General features: G+C 49.2%; 1 protein-coding gene across 1 annotated transcript in view; it reads left to right on the forward strand.

Moving 5' to 3' along the window:
• thada (THADA armadillo repeat containing) overlaps nucleotides 1-16,398 on the forward strand; it is a 128,570-nt gene extending 112,172 nt beyond the window's left edge. The window contains exons 35-38 of the mRNA XM_056291597.1: nucleotides 977-1,127; nucleotides 1,490-1,612; nucleotides 13,480-13,658; nucleotides 15,700-16,398. Of these exons, the coding sequence (XP_056147572.1) occupies nucleotides 977-1,127; nucleotides 1,490-1,612; nucleotides 13,480-13,658; nucleotides 15,700-16,056 (810 nt within the window). The 3' untranslated portion in view covers nucleotides 16,057-16,398. The remainder of the gene's footprint in view (nucleotides 1-976; nucleotides 1,128-1,489; nucleotides 1,613-13,479; nucleotides 13,659-15,699) is intronic.
• The last annotated feature ends 318 nt before the right edge of the window (nucleotides 16,399-16,716 follow it).

Below are 16,716 nucleotides of genomic sequence, written 5' to 3' on the forward strand. Positions count from 1 at the left end.
TGATTCTATTAGTCAACCAATAGTCTTGTTCTAACCAAGCAGTTACACACCTGATTCTATTAGTCAACCAATAGTCTTGTTCCAACCAAGCAGTTACACACCTGATTCTATTAGTCAACCAATAGTCTTGTTCCAACCAAGCAGTTACACACCTGATTCTATTAGTCAACCAGTAGTCTTGTTCCAACCAAGCAGTTACACACCTGATTCTATTAGTCAACCAATAGTCTTGTTCCAGCCAGGCAGTTACACACCTGATTCTATTAGTCAACCAGTAGTCTTGTTCTAACCAAGCAGTTACACACCTGATTCTATTAGTCAACCAATAGTCTTGTTCCAGCCAAGCAGTTACACACCTGATTCTATTAGTCAACCAATAGTCTTGTTCCAACCAAGCAGTTACACACCTGATTCTATTAGTCAACCAATAGTCTTGTTCTAACCAAGCAGTTACACACCTGATTCTATTAGTCAACCAATAGTCTTGTTCTAACCAAGCAGTTCCACACTTGAGTGTATTAGTCAACCAATAGTCTTTGCTAAGGACCTTGATTTGTACACTCAGGTGTGTAGCTGCTCAGTTGGAACAAAGACCTGCACCCAACCGGCCCTTTCTGGATTATGCTGTGCTGTTGTGTTTGCTTTCATTTTCCGTTTTTGTTTTCCGTTTGTGTTTGTGAACTGTACCTGTAGACTATGATATAAAAAGTGTGGTTTGTACTGTAATGTTTCAGGGTTTTTGATAATAAAAAATAAAAAATATAATTGACCACAAAAAAAAAGGTGTTTGACAAAAATATCTTAAATGAATCCATTTTTGTTAAGGCTGCAACCCAGCGAAGTGTCGTAAATGTCAAGTGGGTCGAATACTCCAGGCTCAAGCAGACCTTGCGGTTACGCTGTGTGTCAAACCAGAGACCGCTGAAGTCCTAAGCCTTTCCCCGTGAGTTTTACTACGTTACCTCTTTTGGTCCAGGGTGCGGGTGCAGTGGAGTGCCTTGCTCAGTGGGGGGCGCTGGTGTGCGCGTGCTGCAGCGAGGCGCAACCAGTGGAGGTGAAGCTGATGGCTGCAGAGATTCTGGGCGGATCTACGGCCACCCTGCTGACCAGCAACGCCCTACCCATGGGTTAGTCCAGTTTCCACGTGTGACTTAATTAATCAGATGTAACGACTCAGAAATGAGCTGCGTTGAGGAATATCACAATCATGTTTATTGGCCATATAGTAGGTTTGCACCTACGTGGAATTTGACTCGGGTTTCGTGGCTTTCTCAGTGTACCAAACATAGAATAACAACACGACAGCACAACAGCGTGGGTGGATGTATACATAGTTGTGCAGACAGAAGGAACATCTTCATTTACTGAAATGAAAGAATTTTGTTGGCTGCCAAATCTGACTTGCTGGCCTCACTGTGGGCAGTCTCTGTGTGCTGGAATTTCAAGGGACATTTTGAGTAATGTGTGTGCGTGCGCGTGTGTGCAACAGGTCTACGTGCTACAGTGTGTTTGTGGCGGAGTCTATTCATACTGCTTCAGGATGAGAACCACGAAGTCCGAGATTCGGCCTCTGACTTCATCTCCAGCGTCCCCAAACATCTACTCAGCTCAGGTACACTCACACACACACACACACACACACACACACACTAGCAGAATATGACGTTACCGCCGCAGTATGAAGTTCCCTCTTACCTACACTTTTATTGTTTTGTGGGCTTGTTCCGTTGTGTGTGTTTGATTTTTGCAGCAACGTGGTCATGACGGATTGCAACAGTGGGTTTTGAATTCTGATACTCAGCAGCCACTGTGAAGGGAATTAAAAGATTACCTGCTCTGCACACTACACACAAGGCTCAGCGTTTTCGGTTTTTATTTTTCAAAGCCATCCAGCATGCCGAATGTCGCCACAAGAGGGCACTGTTACAGAACCTCACATGAACAGGAACAACTTTTGGATCCGTGGAAACACAAAATCCGGGTCAAAAACTGTTTAAAAATCTGGGTGTGTTTCGGTGAAAATCGGTAAAAACCGAAAATGCTGAGCCTTGACCACACACACTAACACACACTAACACACACACACACACACACACACACACACACACCAACAGATGTTTTCACAGGATGAATGCAAAGATTTCCAAAGAAATATACGTTTTAACACAAGTATGTTGAAGCAGTCAAGGGACACTCGTGTTGTGTTGGACTGCACAAACGCACACACCGAAACACAAACACATGTTGAAATGAAGACGGGATGAGGATGCCATTTCCCGCTAAGGTTGGGGAGCATTCCTGGAATGAAGGGTGCTAATTTCAAGTTTGGCTGTGTTTGTGTTTGTGTTTGTGTGTGTGTGTGCGTGTGCTTGTGTGGTTATGTGTCATTGCGCTGAAATGTTTGATGTGTGTTTTCTTTTTTATTTTACGACACCGAGTCTTAGAAAATTTATTCAATCATAAATACCTTACAAATGAGCTCGCGTGTACACACACACACACACCTTCCCCCTGCCAATGGCTACTTTGACTTATTATAAACATCATTATGCTCTTTGCTCTTCACACACACACACACAGACACACACACCATCAATGGACCTGTAGCCTTTGCCAACTGCCAAGTGCCCCTCTCAGCAAGCACAGTGTGATTTTCGCCCCTGACAGCACTCACTTCCTGTGTTTTCCTCCTCTTGTCCAGTAGCCTCTTATTGTGTGTCTCATCTTGTGCGTCTCTCCTCTGAACTCATCTCATAACACAACACTTCCTCGTTGAGTCTCCAGCTCCTTTTTGCAGCTGCTTTCGGAAAAACCTCTTAACTCCATGGTTTGGTATTTTTACATGCGCCCGTGGTCCTCGTATAGGTTGAAAATGTTCGATGACAGGGCACGCGGGGTGGCGTGGCGGTCTATTCAGTTGCCTACCGACACGGGGATCGTCGGTTCGAATCCCCTTGTTGCCTCGGCTTGGTCGGGCGTCCCTACAGACACAGTCGGCCGTGTCGGCGTGTGGGGGAGCCGGATGTGTGTGTGTCCCGGTCGCTGCACTAGCGCCTCCTCTTGTCAGTCGGGGCGCCTATTCGGGGGGGGGGACTGGGGGGAATAGCATGATCCTCCCGCGCACTACTTCCCCCCCCTGGTGAAACTCCTCACTGTCAGGTGAAAAGAAGCGGCTGGCGACTCCACATGTATGGGAGGAGGCATGTGGTAGTCCGGAGCCCTCCCCGGATCAGCAGAGGGGGTGGAGCAGCGACCGGGACGGCTGGGAAGAGTGGGGTAATTGGCCGGGTACAGTTAGGGAGAAAAAGGGAGGGGGGGGAGCAAAAAAACAAAAAGAAAGAAAATGTGTGACATTTCATCAAAAGGCTGGTTGTATCGATCTGAACTTCATCCTTGTTCTTCTGTGTGCTTGAAGAGTTACTTTGTTGCAATGCGAGGTGACAAAAGATGTGTGTGTGTGTGTGTGTGTGTGTGCGGCTGTGCAGGTCAGATGGTGTGATAAACTGAACTACACATCAGATAAAGATGAGATTTACAGGATTTGTCTTGAACAGGAAGAGTACAATAGGCACTGTGTGTGTGTGTGTGTGTGTGTGTGTGTGTGTGTGTGTGTGTGTGTGTGTGTGTGTGTGTGTGCGTGTGCGTGTGTGTGTGCATGGCGGTTTGGAACTTACGGTAAGATGGCCTACATTTCCCCCAGGACGTACGCCTCTGCTCCGGAGAATTGTTATATCGCACTTGTTTATGTCTGTCTGTGTTTGGGAGTTGTGGTCACTTAGTCACTTGTGTGTTACCACCCTCAGACAAATAATTGTAAGAAACATGCGAAAAAACGTTTTTTTATTTTTATTTTTATCTTATTTATTTATTTATTGTCGGTTCTGGAGCTGAGATTGGAGTGATCTTGACTAACGCCGGGGTTGTTGTAGGAGGGGGAACTGAGGCTCATGAGGGAAAAGTCGGTTTGAGTGCAGGTTGCAGCAGCAGCCAGCTCTTTCAGATGACATGTACAGTCCGGCTTGGTCCATGAATAGTTTGGGTGTGTCTGTGTCGCTGTGTGTGTGTGTGTGTGTGTGTGTGTGTGTGTGTGTGTGTGTGTGTTTTAGGATATAGTTTTGAGTCTGTGTCTCTATTAGTCAGCATGGCTGTATGTGTATATGTGTGTACATCACAGTTTGTCTGCATGCAGGGTCCTCCAAGGTCATATCAGAGTATGCATGTTTGTGTAAATAGCCCTTCACTTTGTACAGTATGCATATATATATAATGTTTGTTTTATATTCAATTACTCATCTGTAACTCTGTGTGTGTGTGTGTGTGTGTGTGTGTGTGTGTGTGTGTGTGTGTGTGTGTGTGTGTGTGTGTGTGTGTGTGTGTGTGTGTTCATCCTGTCCTACAGACAGTCTGTCTACCAGCAGCTCTGTGTAAGCAGGCTCGGGTGGAGGAGGGTTGTTTTACGACCTGCCACTGCAGAGTTAAGTAGCTGAGGTGTGAGCAGCCTCAGACGGGAGCAGCAAATCCCAGTCTTTGATATGGAGGACAGGTAGAGACGTGAGAACGGGGACAGCGTGCTACCAGGAACTAAAAAAAAAAATTTAAAAAACACACACACACACACACACAGCAGGAAAATCACAATCCTCAATTAGAAATTATTTAAAATTAAATGGTGAAGTTCTCCTCCTGTCAGTAGGATGTGGTCCATGTTTTGTTTTCTTCAAGATTTTGAGATATATATATATATATCAAGAACAATTTATTGTCATTTCTAACATGTACTTGAATACACAAAAGAAATGAAATTTCGCTTCACCCAGCCCACAGCAGTGCAAAACAAAAGATAAAAACACCTCCTTTCCAAAAACAACACCACCAAAAAAACATACAAAAACAGAGAGAACAAACAACACAGTCCAAAAATTCCACTGTCCAGAGAGCGAACGCCAGCCAGGATGACTGTCAGAACTGCCGGTCTGCATATGCTAGTAGTTAGCTTAGCCTGCCCCGCTTCCGCGTCCTGTCAGACCGCCCTCGGTGCTTCCTCCCCATGCGCAGCTCCGGGCAGGGCCTCGGTCCCTGGGCCCAGCAGACCAAACTCCCCCGGCCGGTCCAACGCCAGCTCTCCCAGCCAGACACCTTCGACACACCTCCCCCGCATGTCACACAACAATGCACACAAAAATACTGCACAGCTAACGCTAGGCGAGGCCGCCGCCAGACCGCCTGGGTGTTTCCTCTCGGGCACAGCTCCGAGCAGGGCCGTGGTCCCTGGGCCCACAGGACGCAGCAGACCAAGTTCTCTCAGCTGACCCAACGCCAGCTCTCCCAGCCATTAAACGGGGGAAAAAAATTAAAGATCAAAATAAAAAAACTTCACATGATGACACAAACTTAGACGTAGACATGGACAAAGACACTGCATAGTCGGTACCGGGTGAAGCCGCTGCAAATGTGAGTTCATGCCGCCATCATCTTATATCATCATCATCATATATATATATAATTGTAAAGGGAATTTTCTGTGCAATTCCTCTTCATTTCTAATGGGGGAAATTGCCGTGTTCTTGTGTGTCTTTGCCCTGCCCCAGTGTTTTGTTTATCATGTCATGCTACCCTAGGAATCCAATAAGTCTATAAATAGTTGAAAACACGCTCTATCTGTATCTGTAGAATAAGCACGGTATATTTATTAACTGATTGTTTGGGGGATGACACTTAGTCTAAACTGTTCCTCTGTCACTATGATGTGGCGGCGTTGTGTTGACAAGAGTGTCAACTGACATGTGTTATCACACCAGATTCTTCTTCCCAGAGCTGTGAACCACAGTGCAACCATTGTCCCGAGCAGGAAAAGCAAATCTAATTTAACCCCAGGACCCCCCCCCCCCCCCCAGACCTTAATCGCCCAAGTAACTCCCGGCTCACTGTGTCGGAAATTAAACTCGGCTCACCTCGAGGGGAAGCCCGTCTCCGCCACGACGGTTCACGGGGGGCGATAAAGCGACGTGGACTGTGTAACTGCGGAGGACTCGGGTGGACTTTGGCGTGTGGGAACACTCCGGTCAGAGACGTGGTAGGAGCTTAAAACAAGGTGCATTGTGGCTCCTCGGTGTCAACGAGTTTGAGATATCTGCCCAGTAAACCGCAAGTCATAAAAGGGGCTGAAACTTTACACCCTAGATTTTTTTTGTTGTTTTTTTTTTTGTCTGTTTCTTCTTCACGTGAGACTCGGAACCCAGTGGTCGCCTTGCGAGTGCTGGAGACGGTTCTTTGTGATGGTCCCAAACTTACCGCCCAACTTGGTCACGTGCAGTAAAGAGCTAAACTTGTATAAAGTTATAGATTAACACGGCTCGTCGGGGTACTTCGAGGGGAACAGCCAGACTGAAACCACTGCAACGGTGACCTTTATTAGGGTGAGCACTTCCAAACGCCTCACGCCGGGCAGCCGTCCCTGCAGGATTTGAGCTGCAGAAATGGGTTCGTGTCGACATGGCGTGCAGCGCGAAAGGCGTACAGAAATATACGTCCTTGTGCATGCTCCATAAAAAGTACAGAAATATAATGTACGTAGTTCGCCGGCGGTCTATAGACAGGTCATTATATACTCTGTGTAGCTATTGTACAGCCGGGGCCTCACCACGGCTGTACTAAATGTGCCCTTTTTTTTTTCTAGGCCATTCTAAGTAAACGATCAACCACCCTGAAGTAACCTACTCAACATACTGTATGCACGTCAATAAATGCCTGCGCTGAATATGCCATTCATGCCCCCCCTCCCCCCTCCCCCCCGTTCATTCATTTACAGCGGGTGATTCAGATGAATGGAGGTGAATGGCCCGACGTAGCTAAAGAACACTCATTAAACGGAGCGTGTCCTCTCCCGGCTTTGACATCCCTCGGCCATTTCCCCAGCGCCTGTGTTTGTCTGCGGATCTGACTCACGGAGCCCCTTTTTAGGCTCCGTTCTCACACTCGGCGCGGCATAAGTTCACGTCTCACTTGTGTAAATAGACACAGCAGAGCGTAAACACATGTCGGCGATGGCCGTCGCTGCTGAAAATGAGCTGCAAACCCTGCAACCAGTGCCTCTTAGAAAGAGTCGTTGTATCACTCCGCGGTGTAGCCGCGCCGCTAGACCTTTACTTCTTCTGCTTCTTCCCGCTCGTTCCCCGTTCCTCGGGGGTCGGCCCCAGCGGGTCGTACAGTTTTCACCGGTACCCCGGGTGAGGGCACAGCGCTAGATGTTACACTTTAACGTGAATGAGGCTGTACTGATTTGCAGTTTGCGAAGTATAATGTCCAGTATGCCGCTATAGAAGTGATGTACAGGAAGTCCGGGTAGTGTAGCGGTCTATTCTGTCGCCTACCAACAAGGGAGTCGCCGGTTTGAATCCCCGTGTTGCCTCCGGCTTGGTCGGGCGTCCCTACAGACACAATTGGCCGTGTCTGCGGCTGGGAAGCCGGATGTGGGTATGCGTCCCGGTCGCTGCACTAGCGCCTCCTCTGGTCGGTTGGGGCGTCTGTTCAGGGGGGAGGGAAATCTGGGGAGAATAGCGTGATCCTCCCACGCGCTCCGTCTCCCTGGTGAAACTCCTCACAGTCAGGTGAAAGGAAGCAACTGGCGACTCCACATGTATTAGAGGAGGCGTGTGGTAGTCTGCAGCCCTCCCCGGATCGGCAGAGGGGGTGGAGCAGCGACCGGGACGGCTCGGAAGAGTGGGGTAATTGGATGGGTACAATTGAGGAGACAAAAAAAGGGGGGGGGGGTGTGATGTACAGAAAGTCCCGGGTTACGAACGCCTGACTTACGAGCCGACCTCCGTATGGAGTTACACACCATGGTTCGTACTAACAAACGGACGGGCTGCTTCGCGCATTTTAGGCGGTTCATCACCGCGAGGGAGTCCGATGCCGCGCCGTTGTCGCCCTTTTACGTTGGATTGCGTAAACATTGTGTGTGCGTTGTGTTCTGACTTAAAATGTTGGTGTGTTTACCTCGGTAGTCATGGCTTCAGAGGGCACATATGATGCGAGTGATGGTGATGCGTCGGAGAAAAAGCGATTGAACCGCAAGTGGAAATAATAAAGCGCTCTTGTCGTTTTTTCACTTACCCGGCGAGGCGGCTCCGGAGGCGAGCCCCGAGCGGGCTCTCGTTTCCGGCGTCAGACGGCCGGCCTTCGGGGGGTCGCGACCCTCTCCCGGGACAGTGGCAGGTGGGGGGTTTGAAATGGTTCTTTAGAGTTTTCGAATAATTAACAATAAATAACTACAATACAGTATTTATGATGACGGCGTTACGTTGTTCTCCCTCGGGCCGACGGGCCGCCTAAAACGCGCAGTGTTTTTAGCATCGCACAAAGTAGTCCGTCCATTCGCTAGTACGAACCATAGTGTGTAACTCGATTTTTGAAACGAAGTCTTTACAGAGGTAGGGTCGTAAGTCGGGCGTTCGCCACCCGGGGACTTCCTGTACTGTACTGTACTGTAGTTAGATTTATTATTATTACTGCGTTGTTATGTTTATGATGTATACTATATACTAAGACAAACATTTGACGAATTGACGCCAGATGCGAACTGTACGTAACCGTTCCGACTTACATACAAACTCGACTTACGAACAGACTCAGCAACTCGTTTGTGACCCGGGGACTTCTTGTATTCGTCCCATGCCGCATTGTTCTTGATGGTAAAGTTAAAATCCCATGCGTAAAAAGTGGGAATTAAGCCTGACATTGATATTTCAGACCTTCAACCAAGTTAAACTCACCCAAAGTGTGTCAGCCTGGTCTTATATCCTCTTTGGTTGTCCGGTCGTGTTGGGAGGGAAACTTGAAATTGGTTGCAAACCAGCATCAGATACTAGTCCTGGGCCGAGCAGAAGCGTCGGGTAATGCTCCGCATTGACTTGCACTGCGTATTGGCTAGCTGGGTTATATTGCAGTTGGCCAATCCAAATCGTATCATGTACATTTCTTAATGGGGGATTTGTTTTTTCGGTGCTTCCTCGTGGTTGCATAAACTGAACTCACAGAGCCGGTGTTGTCCTCGGCAGCGTCTGCTACCCTGTTGGTATGGCGGTCAGGTCAAAACAAACACTATAAATGGCTTGTAAATGCTCTTTGACCCAGGTCTGAAACGTACAGGGGGGTTGGTGTGCGTGTTTCCTGGGTAGCGACGTCTCGCCGGGGACCTGCAGAGCGTCACATCTGAACATGGATTCACAGTGGCTCGCTGACTTGGCACCGGTCCCACTGATGAACAACAACTCTGACTAGGTTATGTGATATCTGCTTGTTATCACGGTGACCAAAGAACAGCGGCTTCACAGCAGACGCTGCTTTGCTGAGTGATTTCTATCGGTGCTTTGACCACGGCGGCTCAGTTTAGTCTCGAGTCGTCGTTTTTGTGGCAATCTTTGCTGTTGTTCACGTTGCTGAACAGACACCACCTCTGTCTCCGCGCTGGTTCTCGTCAGCCGCTGGAGGAAGTGGGGGCTATAAAGTGTGTTTTTATTTCACACCTTGCACAAGCCACACACACACACACACACACACACCCCAACGTCTATATCACACCTTCACTTCCTTCCTGGTTCTGCTCTCCCATCATGCCATCTGCCCTTTCTGAATGTGTGTGTGTGTGTGTGTGTGTGTGTGTGTGTGTGTGTGTGTGTGTGTGTGTGTGTGTGTGTGTGTGAAGGAATCTTTACATCTGTCTACGAGACAGAATTTCCTATTTAAGAAAGAATTTGACTGATAGAGTTTGCAGGTGCAAACCTGCAAACTCTATCAGACATGATGCACAAACAGGCAAACTTTGCATGTTTGTGCAGACGTGCACAATGTGCACCGGTACTTGGTGTTGTGTGCTTAACCCCTTGCAAGGACTCGTGTGACATCGCTCACAGTCGTGCCCTTTTGGCACAGCTCTTTTTGTGCAAAGGCCGAGTGATTTTTTTTTTTTTTTTTGCTTGGACTCAGCTGGATGAATGGTTATCTGTGAGGAAGGGTCTTCCAGAGTAGTGTGGGGCCGTTGTAGTGGTGTGTGTACAATCTGTGAGGAAGGGTCTTCCAGAGTAGTGTGGGGCCGTTGTAGTGGTGTGTGTACACGTTGGTGGGTGTTCTGATGGGGCAGCGGGGCTTTATCCACCCCCAGAGAGCTGAGCTGTGGATGGGCAAACCCCTACTACACTGGTGGACATGCTAACGCCGTTGATGGGGAATTTTGTGTGTGTGTGTGTGTGTGTGTGTGTGTGTGTGTGTGTGTGTGTGTATATATTAAAGGGGAGTGCTGTGGATTTCTCTCATTTCACTACCCTGACAGCCCGCCGAAATTCTTCCTCCCTCCTCCTCCTCCTCATTCTCCTTCTCTCAATGGGACATCTGACACCCCCCAGCTGCAGAGGCTCAAGCAGGGCTTTACCGAACACCAAAGGTCTCTGCTAGCCCACTCCAGTCTCTCTCTCTCTCTCTCTCTCTCTCTCTCTCTCTCTCTCTCTCTCTCTCTCTCTCTCTCTCACTCTCACTCTCACTCTCACTCTCTTTTTACAAAATGTTTTAAATTAGTTCCAGGCGAAATCCTCCCACAGATCGATGTCGGGAATTAGCTGTCCCCCGTTCCCGCTGGAATCTGGCATCCATGTCAGGACAGAAACATCCCTATTACACCACCGAAGAAGCGCCATGCTCCGTCGTGGCAAATGGGGGATAACGCGGGGCAAAATACGATGTGACAGAGGGCCGAATTTTAGACCTTGTTGTCACTTGCTGAGCGAGAATCTCATCTGAGAAGGAGCTCTGTGCCCGTGATACCGTACAATACCCTGCTGTTCGGGGGGAGGCGATGATGTAGGTCTTTGGAGGAAGGATGGATTTGTTAAATTAAGTTTATATATGAAGTGATTTTTCCACAGAGGGTTGCCAGGGGGGTATTTAACAAGGCTAATTTGATTTAAAACTCCTTAAACGTTAAGAGCTGTTTGGCTGCTATACCGTGCCCATAACTGGCATTGCCAAGGTCGAGGTTTCTCCTCGCGCTGCCGCCCGGCCCGCTTCTATTGTACCCCGGGAGGGCTCGCTGGGCACCGGGTTCGACATGTGTGCCAACTGCCCCCCCCCCACACACACACACACACACCCCCCGCTGCCCTGCCCCCGGCCTTTACATCTGCCAACTGGGACCCTCTGGCACTTGTAATGGCATCTATAGAAAACTGCGGTCTGGTACATTTCCATGTTGTTCGGCGTAAACAATACCCATGTCGCACAACACAATGCTCGCAGCGCCGCACACTCTCGCACACAATGCACAGCAAAAATGCACGCAAATGACTGCGTGAAAGAAAATCCCCTTGGGAGCGAGTTGGATGTGGCGAAATCTGTGCGTGTGTGTGTGTGGGGGGTCCTGTTAAGTGATGTGCGAAGCCCCTCCGCAGAAAAGCAGTAGACAATTGCGGCTAAGGTTTCCCTCCTCCTTCCTCCCTTCAGGTCCGGGGGACCGTTGTAAAGGTTGGCTCGGCGGCTGGCCGCCCTGACCCCGGAGGCAGGGCCGCCGTCCCCGAGAGCGGCGGCGTTCGGTGGAGAAAGGAATTTGTCACTCGGGCTTCCAAACTCCTAAATCTCCTCTAATACACTACCATCAGCAGCCTGGAGAGTTCGCCGACCGACTTTCCATCCCGGCCCAGTCTGCAGGCTCTGCTTCAATTTTACCTCTTCTTTCTGAGAAGGAAAACAATCCGGGTTTTGTGTGTGTGCGTGTGTGTGTGTGTGCTTTTCCCCGTTGCCCCCCCCCCAACCCTCCCCTTTCTTCCCATAGTGGTTGTGTTTTGGCTAGTGCCTCCGAAAGCCTTTTGAAGTCTCTGGTGTTATCTGGGTGTCAGCTGTGGTGAGGACGGTCAAGGCAGGAGAACAACACACACACACACACACACACATAAACACACACACACACATAAACACACACACCCATAAACACATAAACACTGTCAGATAGTTGCTGCGCTGACAACTGGTGTTGTTAAGGGAAGTAATACTGTTGTGTTTTCCCCTCTATTTAAGGTGTGCGTCCTCACACTCGCACTTCCTCCCATCTCGTATACAATACCACCAGCGTATGGGCCCGTTGTCGGCCTGCCAAGATCGTCCTCTCCGCTTGTGTATGTTACGCACGTGTGTGTGTGTGTGTGTGTGAGAGGATGCGTGTGACGAAGGTCAGGCTCTGTTTGTCTATGTAAACTTGTGATTGTATCTGTATGATGTACTCCCCCCCCCCCCCAACTTCTGTTTTTGTGTCTTCGTATGCCCTGAATGTGTGTATACTATCTTTTGCATAACATTTTTACACCCATGAACACACACACGCACACACCGCGGTTGGTTGTATGAGTTATAGTTTTGTTTCCCCAGAAGAGCTTCCAAACTCGGACGAGAGCGCGCACACACTCGTGCGCACGCACACACACACACACACACACACACACACACACACACACACACACACAGAGTCTGGAAGACACGGACAGCTATGCAGGATTCAAACGCCTCAGCGCTGCATTGATCCAGGCTCAGACGGCAGATTGGATGCAGATTTCCCTGCTCCGGCAGTCAGGCTTCATCCACCCTCTGTCAGCACCCATTGTTCTCTAACTCGCAGTTATGTGTGGAGAAAAGTGTGGGAGCTGTGATCCATCACTTCTCCTATAACTGTAAACAAGTCCGTGTCACCAGCGAAGTCGCCCACGTCTCTCGTTCTGGACTGGTTGGGCTTGTGATTGATTCCTTGTGCTGCCGACCACGCTCGTATCGCCTGATAAAGCCCGCGGCGTGTCAAGAGTGTCGCACGAGCGAGAGTTCTTTGAAGGGGGATCATGTTTAAGTGGGTCGGTGTTGGGCGTCTGGGTGGCGAGGCGGTCTCTTCCGTTGCCTGCCAACACGGGGATCGCCGGTTCGAATCCCCGTGTTAACCTCCGGCTTGGTCGGGCGTCTCTACAGGCACAACTGGCCGTGTCTGAGGGTGGGAAGCTGGGTGTGGATACGTGTCCTGGTTGCTGATCGGTCTGGGCGCCTGTTCGGGTGGAGGGGGAACTGGGGGGAGGGGGAACAGCGTGATCCTCCCGTGCGCTATGTCCCCCTGGCGAAACTGCTCACTGTCAGGTGAAAAGAAGTGGCTGGTGACTCCACATGTGTCGGAGGAGACGTGTGGTGGTTGGCAGAGGCGGTGGGGCGGAAGAGTGGGGTAATTGGCCCGGCACAATAGGGTAGAAAAGGGAGGGGAAATTAAAAACAAAAAAAATAGGTGACCGTTGACTTGTTGACGTCTCGTTACTGTGCAGGTGACCCCGAGGCTCCATGTTGGAAGGTGTGTGCGTGCACACGCTTTTCTCCGGTTCATTTTAACCCCGTTTTTTTTTTGTTATTGTAATTGTCGTCATTGTCGTTTTCTCCCAATTATTTTGTGGTCCCTTGCGTCCACAGATGTCGCCGGTGTGCCGGTGTGTCCTCCGGTTGCCCTGGACCTGGGCGTCGGGCTTCTGTGCCGGCTGTTGGTGCTGTGGGAGCAGGTTCCAGCAGGTGTCCTCGCCCTGGCGGAGTGGCTGCTGGGGGGGGAGGAAGAGGAAGGTGGGGGGAGAGGAAGAGAGGAGCGCTCCAGTCTGGTAAGAAGCTGAATGTTGTTCCTTACGTAGGCTCAGAATGGCGGCAGTCACCGAGTTCAGGGGAAAGTAAAGGAGCATCGACGGCGTTGGGGCAAAACACGTACAGACAACGCAGCATTTCGGTGTGTACACGGCACCAGTCCGAAGTGTCGACCCACCTGATTGAATCCATGAGCACGTTTACATGCGCACTAATAAACCGACCATTGTCTGATTTCTGGAGTTACCTGATTACTCATGTAGTCCTGTAAACATAAAACCCATATGCTTTATCGGATAACAGCCGTTATCGGATTACGAGAAATCGGATAAACACACCTAGTTTTTTGCCCAATAATCCGTCGTGTATGCCGCTTAATCTGGTTTCTTTCGTTTTATTACATCTGCGCATGTGTAAATATGTAAAAGCGGATGTAGTTAAAAACACAAGAAGAAGAACGTGAGCGGAAGCCGTTGCGTTGCCAGCGTAAACACGGCGAGCGGCTGCAGGAGCGACGGGAGGGCGGCAGCAGTTCTGGAGCGATGTGGAGACAAACTTCATGTTAAATGAGATGAAGGACACGAATATCCTTCATCTCTTAGATGGGAGGAAGTATCGAAATGGCGAAATCCTTAAAAAAAAGTGTCCACGAAAATGGCCGAGGCGGGTTTTACCCGAAGCGTGGAACGGATTCGCTGCCGCTGGAAAGCACTTAGACTAGCTTACTACAAAGCTAAAAGACATAGCAACACGACTGGGTCGGATCCAGCTGTTGACTGAACCATGTAAACCAGTTTTTCCCCCCAATATCGCATTACTGAAGTGCCTGTAAACGTGTTAAATCGGATTATTCCCATTACCTGATTATTCCCAGTTGTCGGATTATTGTGATCATGTAAACGGGCTCCATGTTTTTCTCAATCTTGAATTCATTGCCTCTAAATTTCTTTCCAAAGCAATCTTTAATTTTAAATATATACATTATGAAATGCACAGTGGCGCAGTGGTTAGCGGGGTCACCTCACAAGCAAGAAGGTCCTGGGTTCGAGCCCCGGGGTAGTCCAACCTTGGGGGTCGTCCCGGGTCGTCCTCTGTGTGGAGTTTGCATGTTCTCCCCGTGTCTGCGTGGGTTTCCTCCGGGTGCTCCAGTTTCCTCCCACAGTCCAAAGACATGTAGGTCAGGTGAACCGGCCGTACTAAATTGTCCCTAGGTGTGAATGTGTGTGTGTGGGCCCTGTGATGGACTGGTGGCTCCCCGCCTGCCACCCAATGACTGCTGGGATAGGCTCCAGCATCCCCGCGACCCGGGATAAGCGGCTTGGATAATGGATGGATGGACATTTTGACCCCCCCCCCCCCCCCCGTCCCAGCAGGTTGTTTCATGTAGTGCTTAAGTGAGATTTAGTAAAGATAAAGAAAACCTCTACTAGGAGCTGGTGTCTCCAAACCGTTGAGTGAATCTGTATACTGAACATGCAGCAAGGACATTTCTTACTATACAAAGGGGCATATTGTGGGTGGACATATGATGGACATATGGTGGACATATGATGGACAGACTACATATACACTTCATAATGCATTCACTCATGCATGTACCGAGCAGTAACAAATCGGTTCTTTTACAACAATTTCCCGTGCACTATGAGTGTGTGTCTTTAAATCAAGCATCACCTCACACCCAAAGTAAATGTACAGGGTCGTCCGTTGCCCGGTGACACATTTTGGACTCCTTTCGGCGGCCACGTTAGATGCCTTTTTTTAAATTCTGTCATTTGTATAACGAATACAGTGCGCATTGTTCACAATGGACCAGCAGGATACAGACGTCAGTATTCACCTCTTGATGAAAGAGCGTTGGCGGTATCTATATCCGGGATACCTGTGGTGATTTGTGGGAAATTATAAGAGTTTACTTATCCTCATATGAATGGGCCTGAAAAATCACTTGGAAATTATACTTCTACGCAACCCTTGATAAAACTAATCCAGTTCAAATAGGCCCAAGTTAAACAAATAACTCTGATACAGCACAATGACTCATGCTTTCCGCCTGACTAGGATGAAGAGGAGTTCCTGTTCGAGAAAGGGGACTTGAACCTTTGGGCAGAGCCTATCCAGTGGGTGAGGCTGCTCCACAGACACCTCATCGCCCTCAGCCTGACGCTCGACCCGACCGAGGACCCGCGGTCCAGAGAGGCGGCACAGAGCCAGCTGCACAGACTGTCGATGCAGGCGGAGGCCCAGGCCTCGGGTGCCAAACAGGCCCTGGAAGGCCTCCCAGGCCTGCCCCAGTTCTCCTGCACCGCGGAGCACGCTCAGCTGACCCTCAGACACCACAGGGCTGCGCTAGCTCTAGACGTGTTGGGGAGGCTGAGGGAGAAGAGTTCACAGGCCAGAGAACCAGGAAGTGGCTAGCTGATCAGTAAAAACCTGATCTTATGTTTAGCGGTAGGCAACACTCTCAGAGATAAGGCTCCTTAATGTGCAGCATTATGGAAGGAACCGGGTTTTGATATGGCTCCATTAAGGACTCTCTCACTGAGATAACTCTCAAGATTACGGACTGGCTTTCTAAGACAAGTCTTTGTGTCAGAGCTCTTTGTGTCAGAGCTCTTAGCGTAGATTTCCAAGGTGTTTTTTCAAATTCTGATGACTGGTTGTCTTCTCTGACGTTGTTTTAAATTTGTTTTATTTTTAAAGGGTATGAATTTTTAATTGCTTTGTTATTGGTCAAATTGTCAACATAATAAAGACATACAAGTGATTGTCTAAGAAACTTGCATATAAATGATTGCATATGAAAACAGATAGGTTTTGTCTGTGTGTGTGTGTGTGTGTGTGTGATAGTGAATGAGATGGCTTGTTGATTTAACGTGTGTTAGTGTACTCACAGCACCTCAACAATTGCAGGGTAAGTCGGGGGTCACCCAGCATATGACCCCCGACTTACTCTTACATAATATTTTATGCATTGTTCTCCTATCATGGTGGCACGGTGGCGCAGTGGTTAGCGCGGTCGCCTCACAGCAAGAAGGTCCTGGGTTCGAGCCCCGGGGTAGTCCAACCTTGGGGGTC

Source organism: Lampris incognitus, chromosome 13 (genome assembly GCF_029633865.1).
Source record: "Lampris incognitus isolate fLamInc1 chromosome 13, fLamInc1.hap2, whole genome shotgun sequence".
In the NCBI taxonomy this organism is placed as follows: Eukaryota; Metazoa; Chordata; class Actinopteri; order Lampriformes; family Lampridae; genus Lampris; species Lampris incognitus.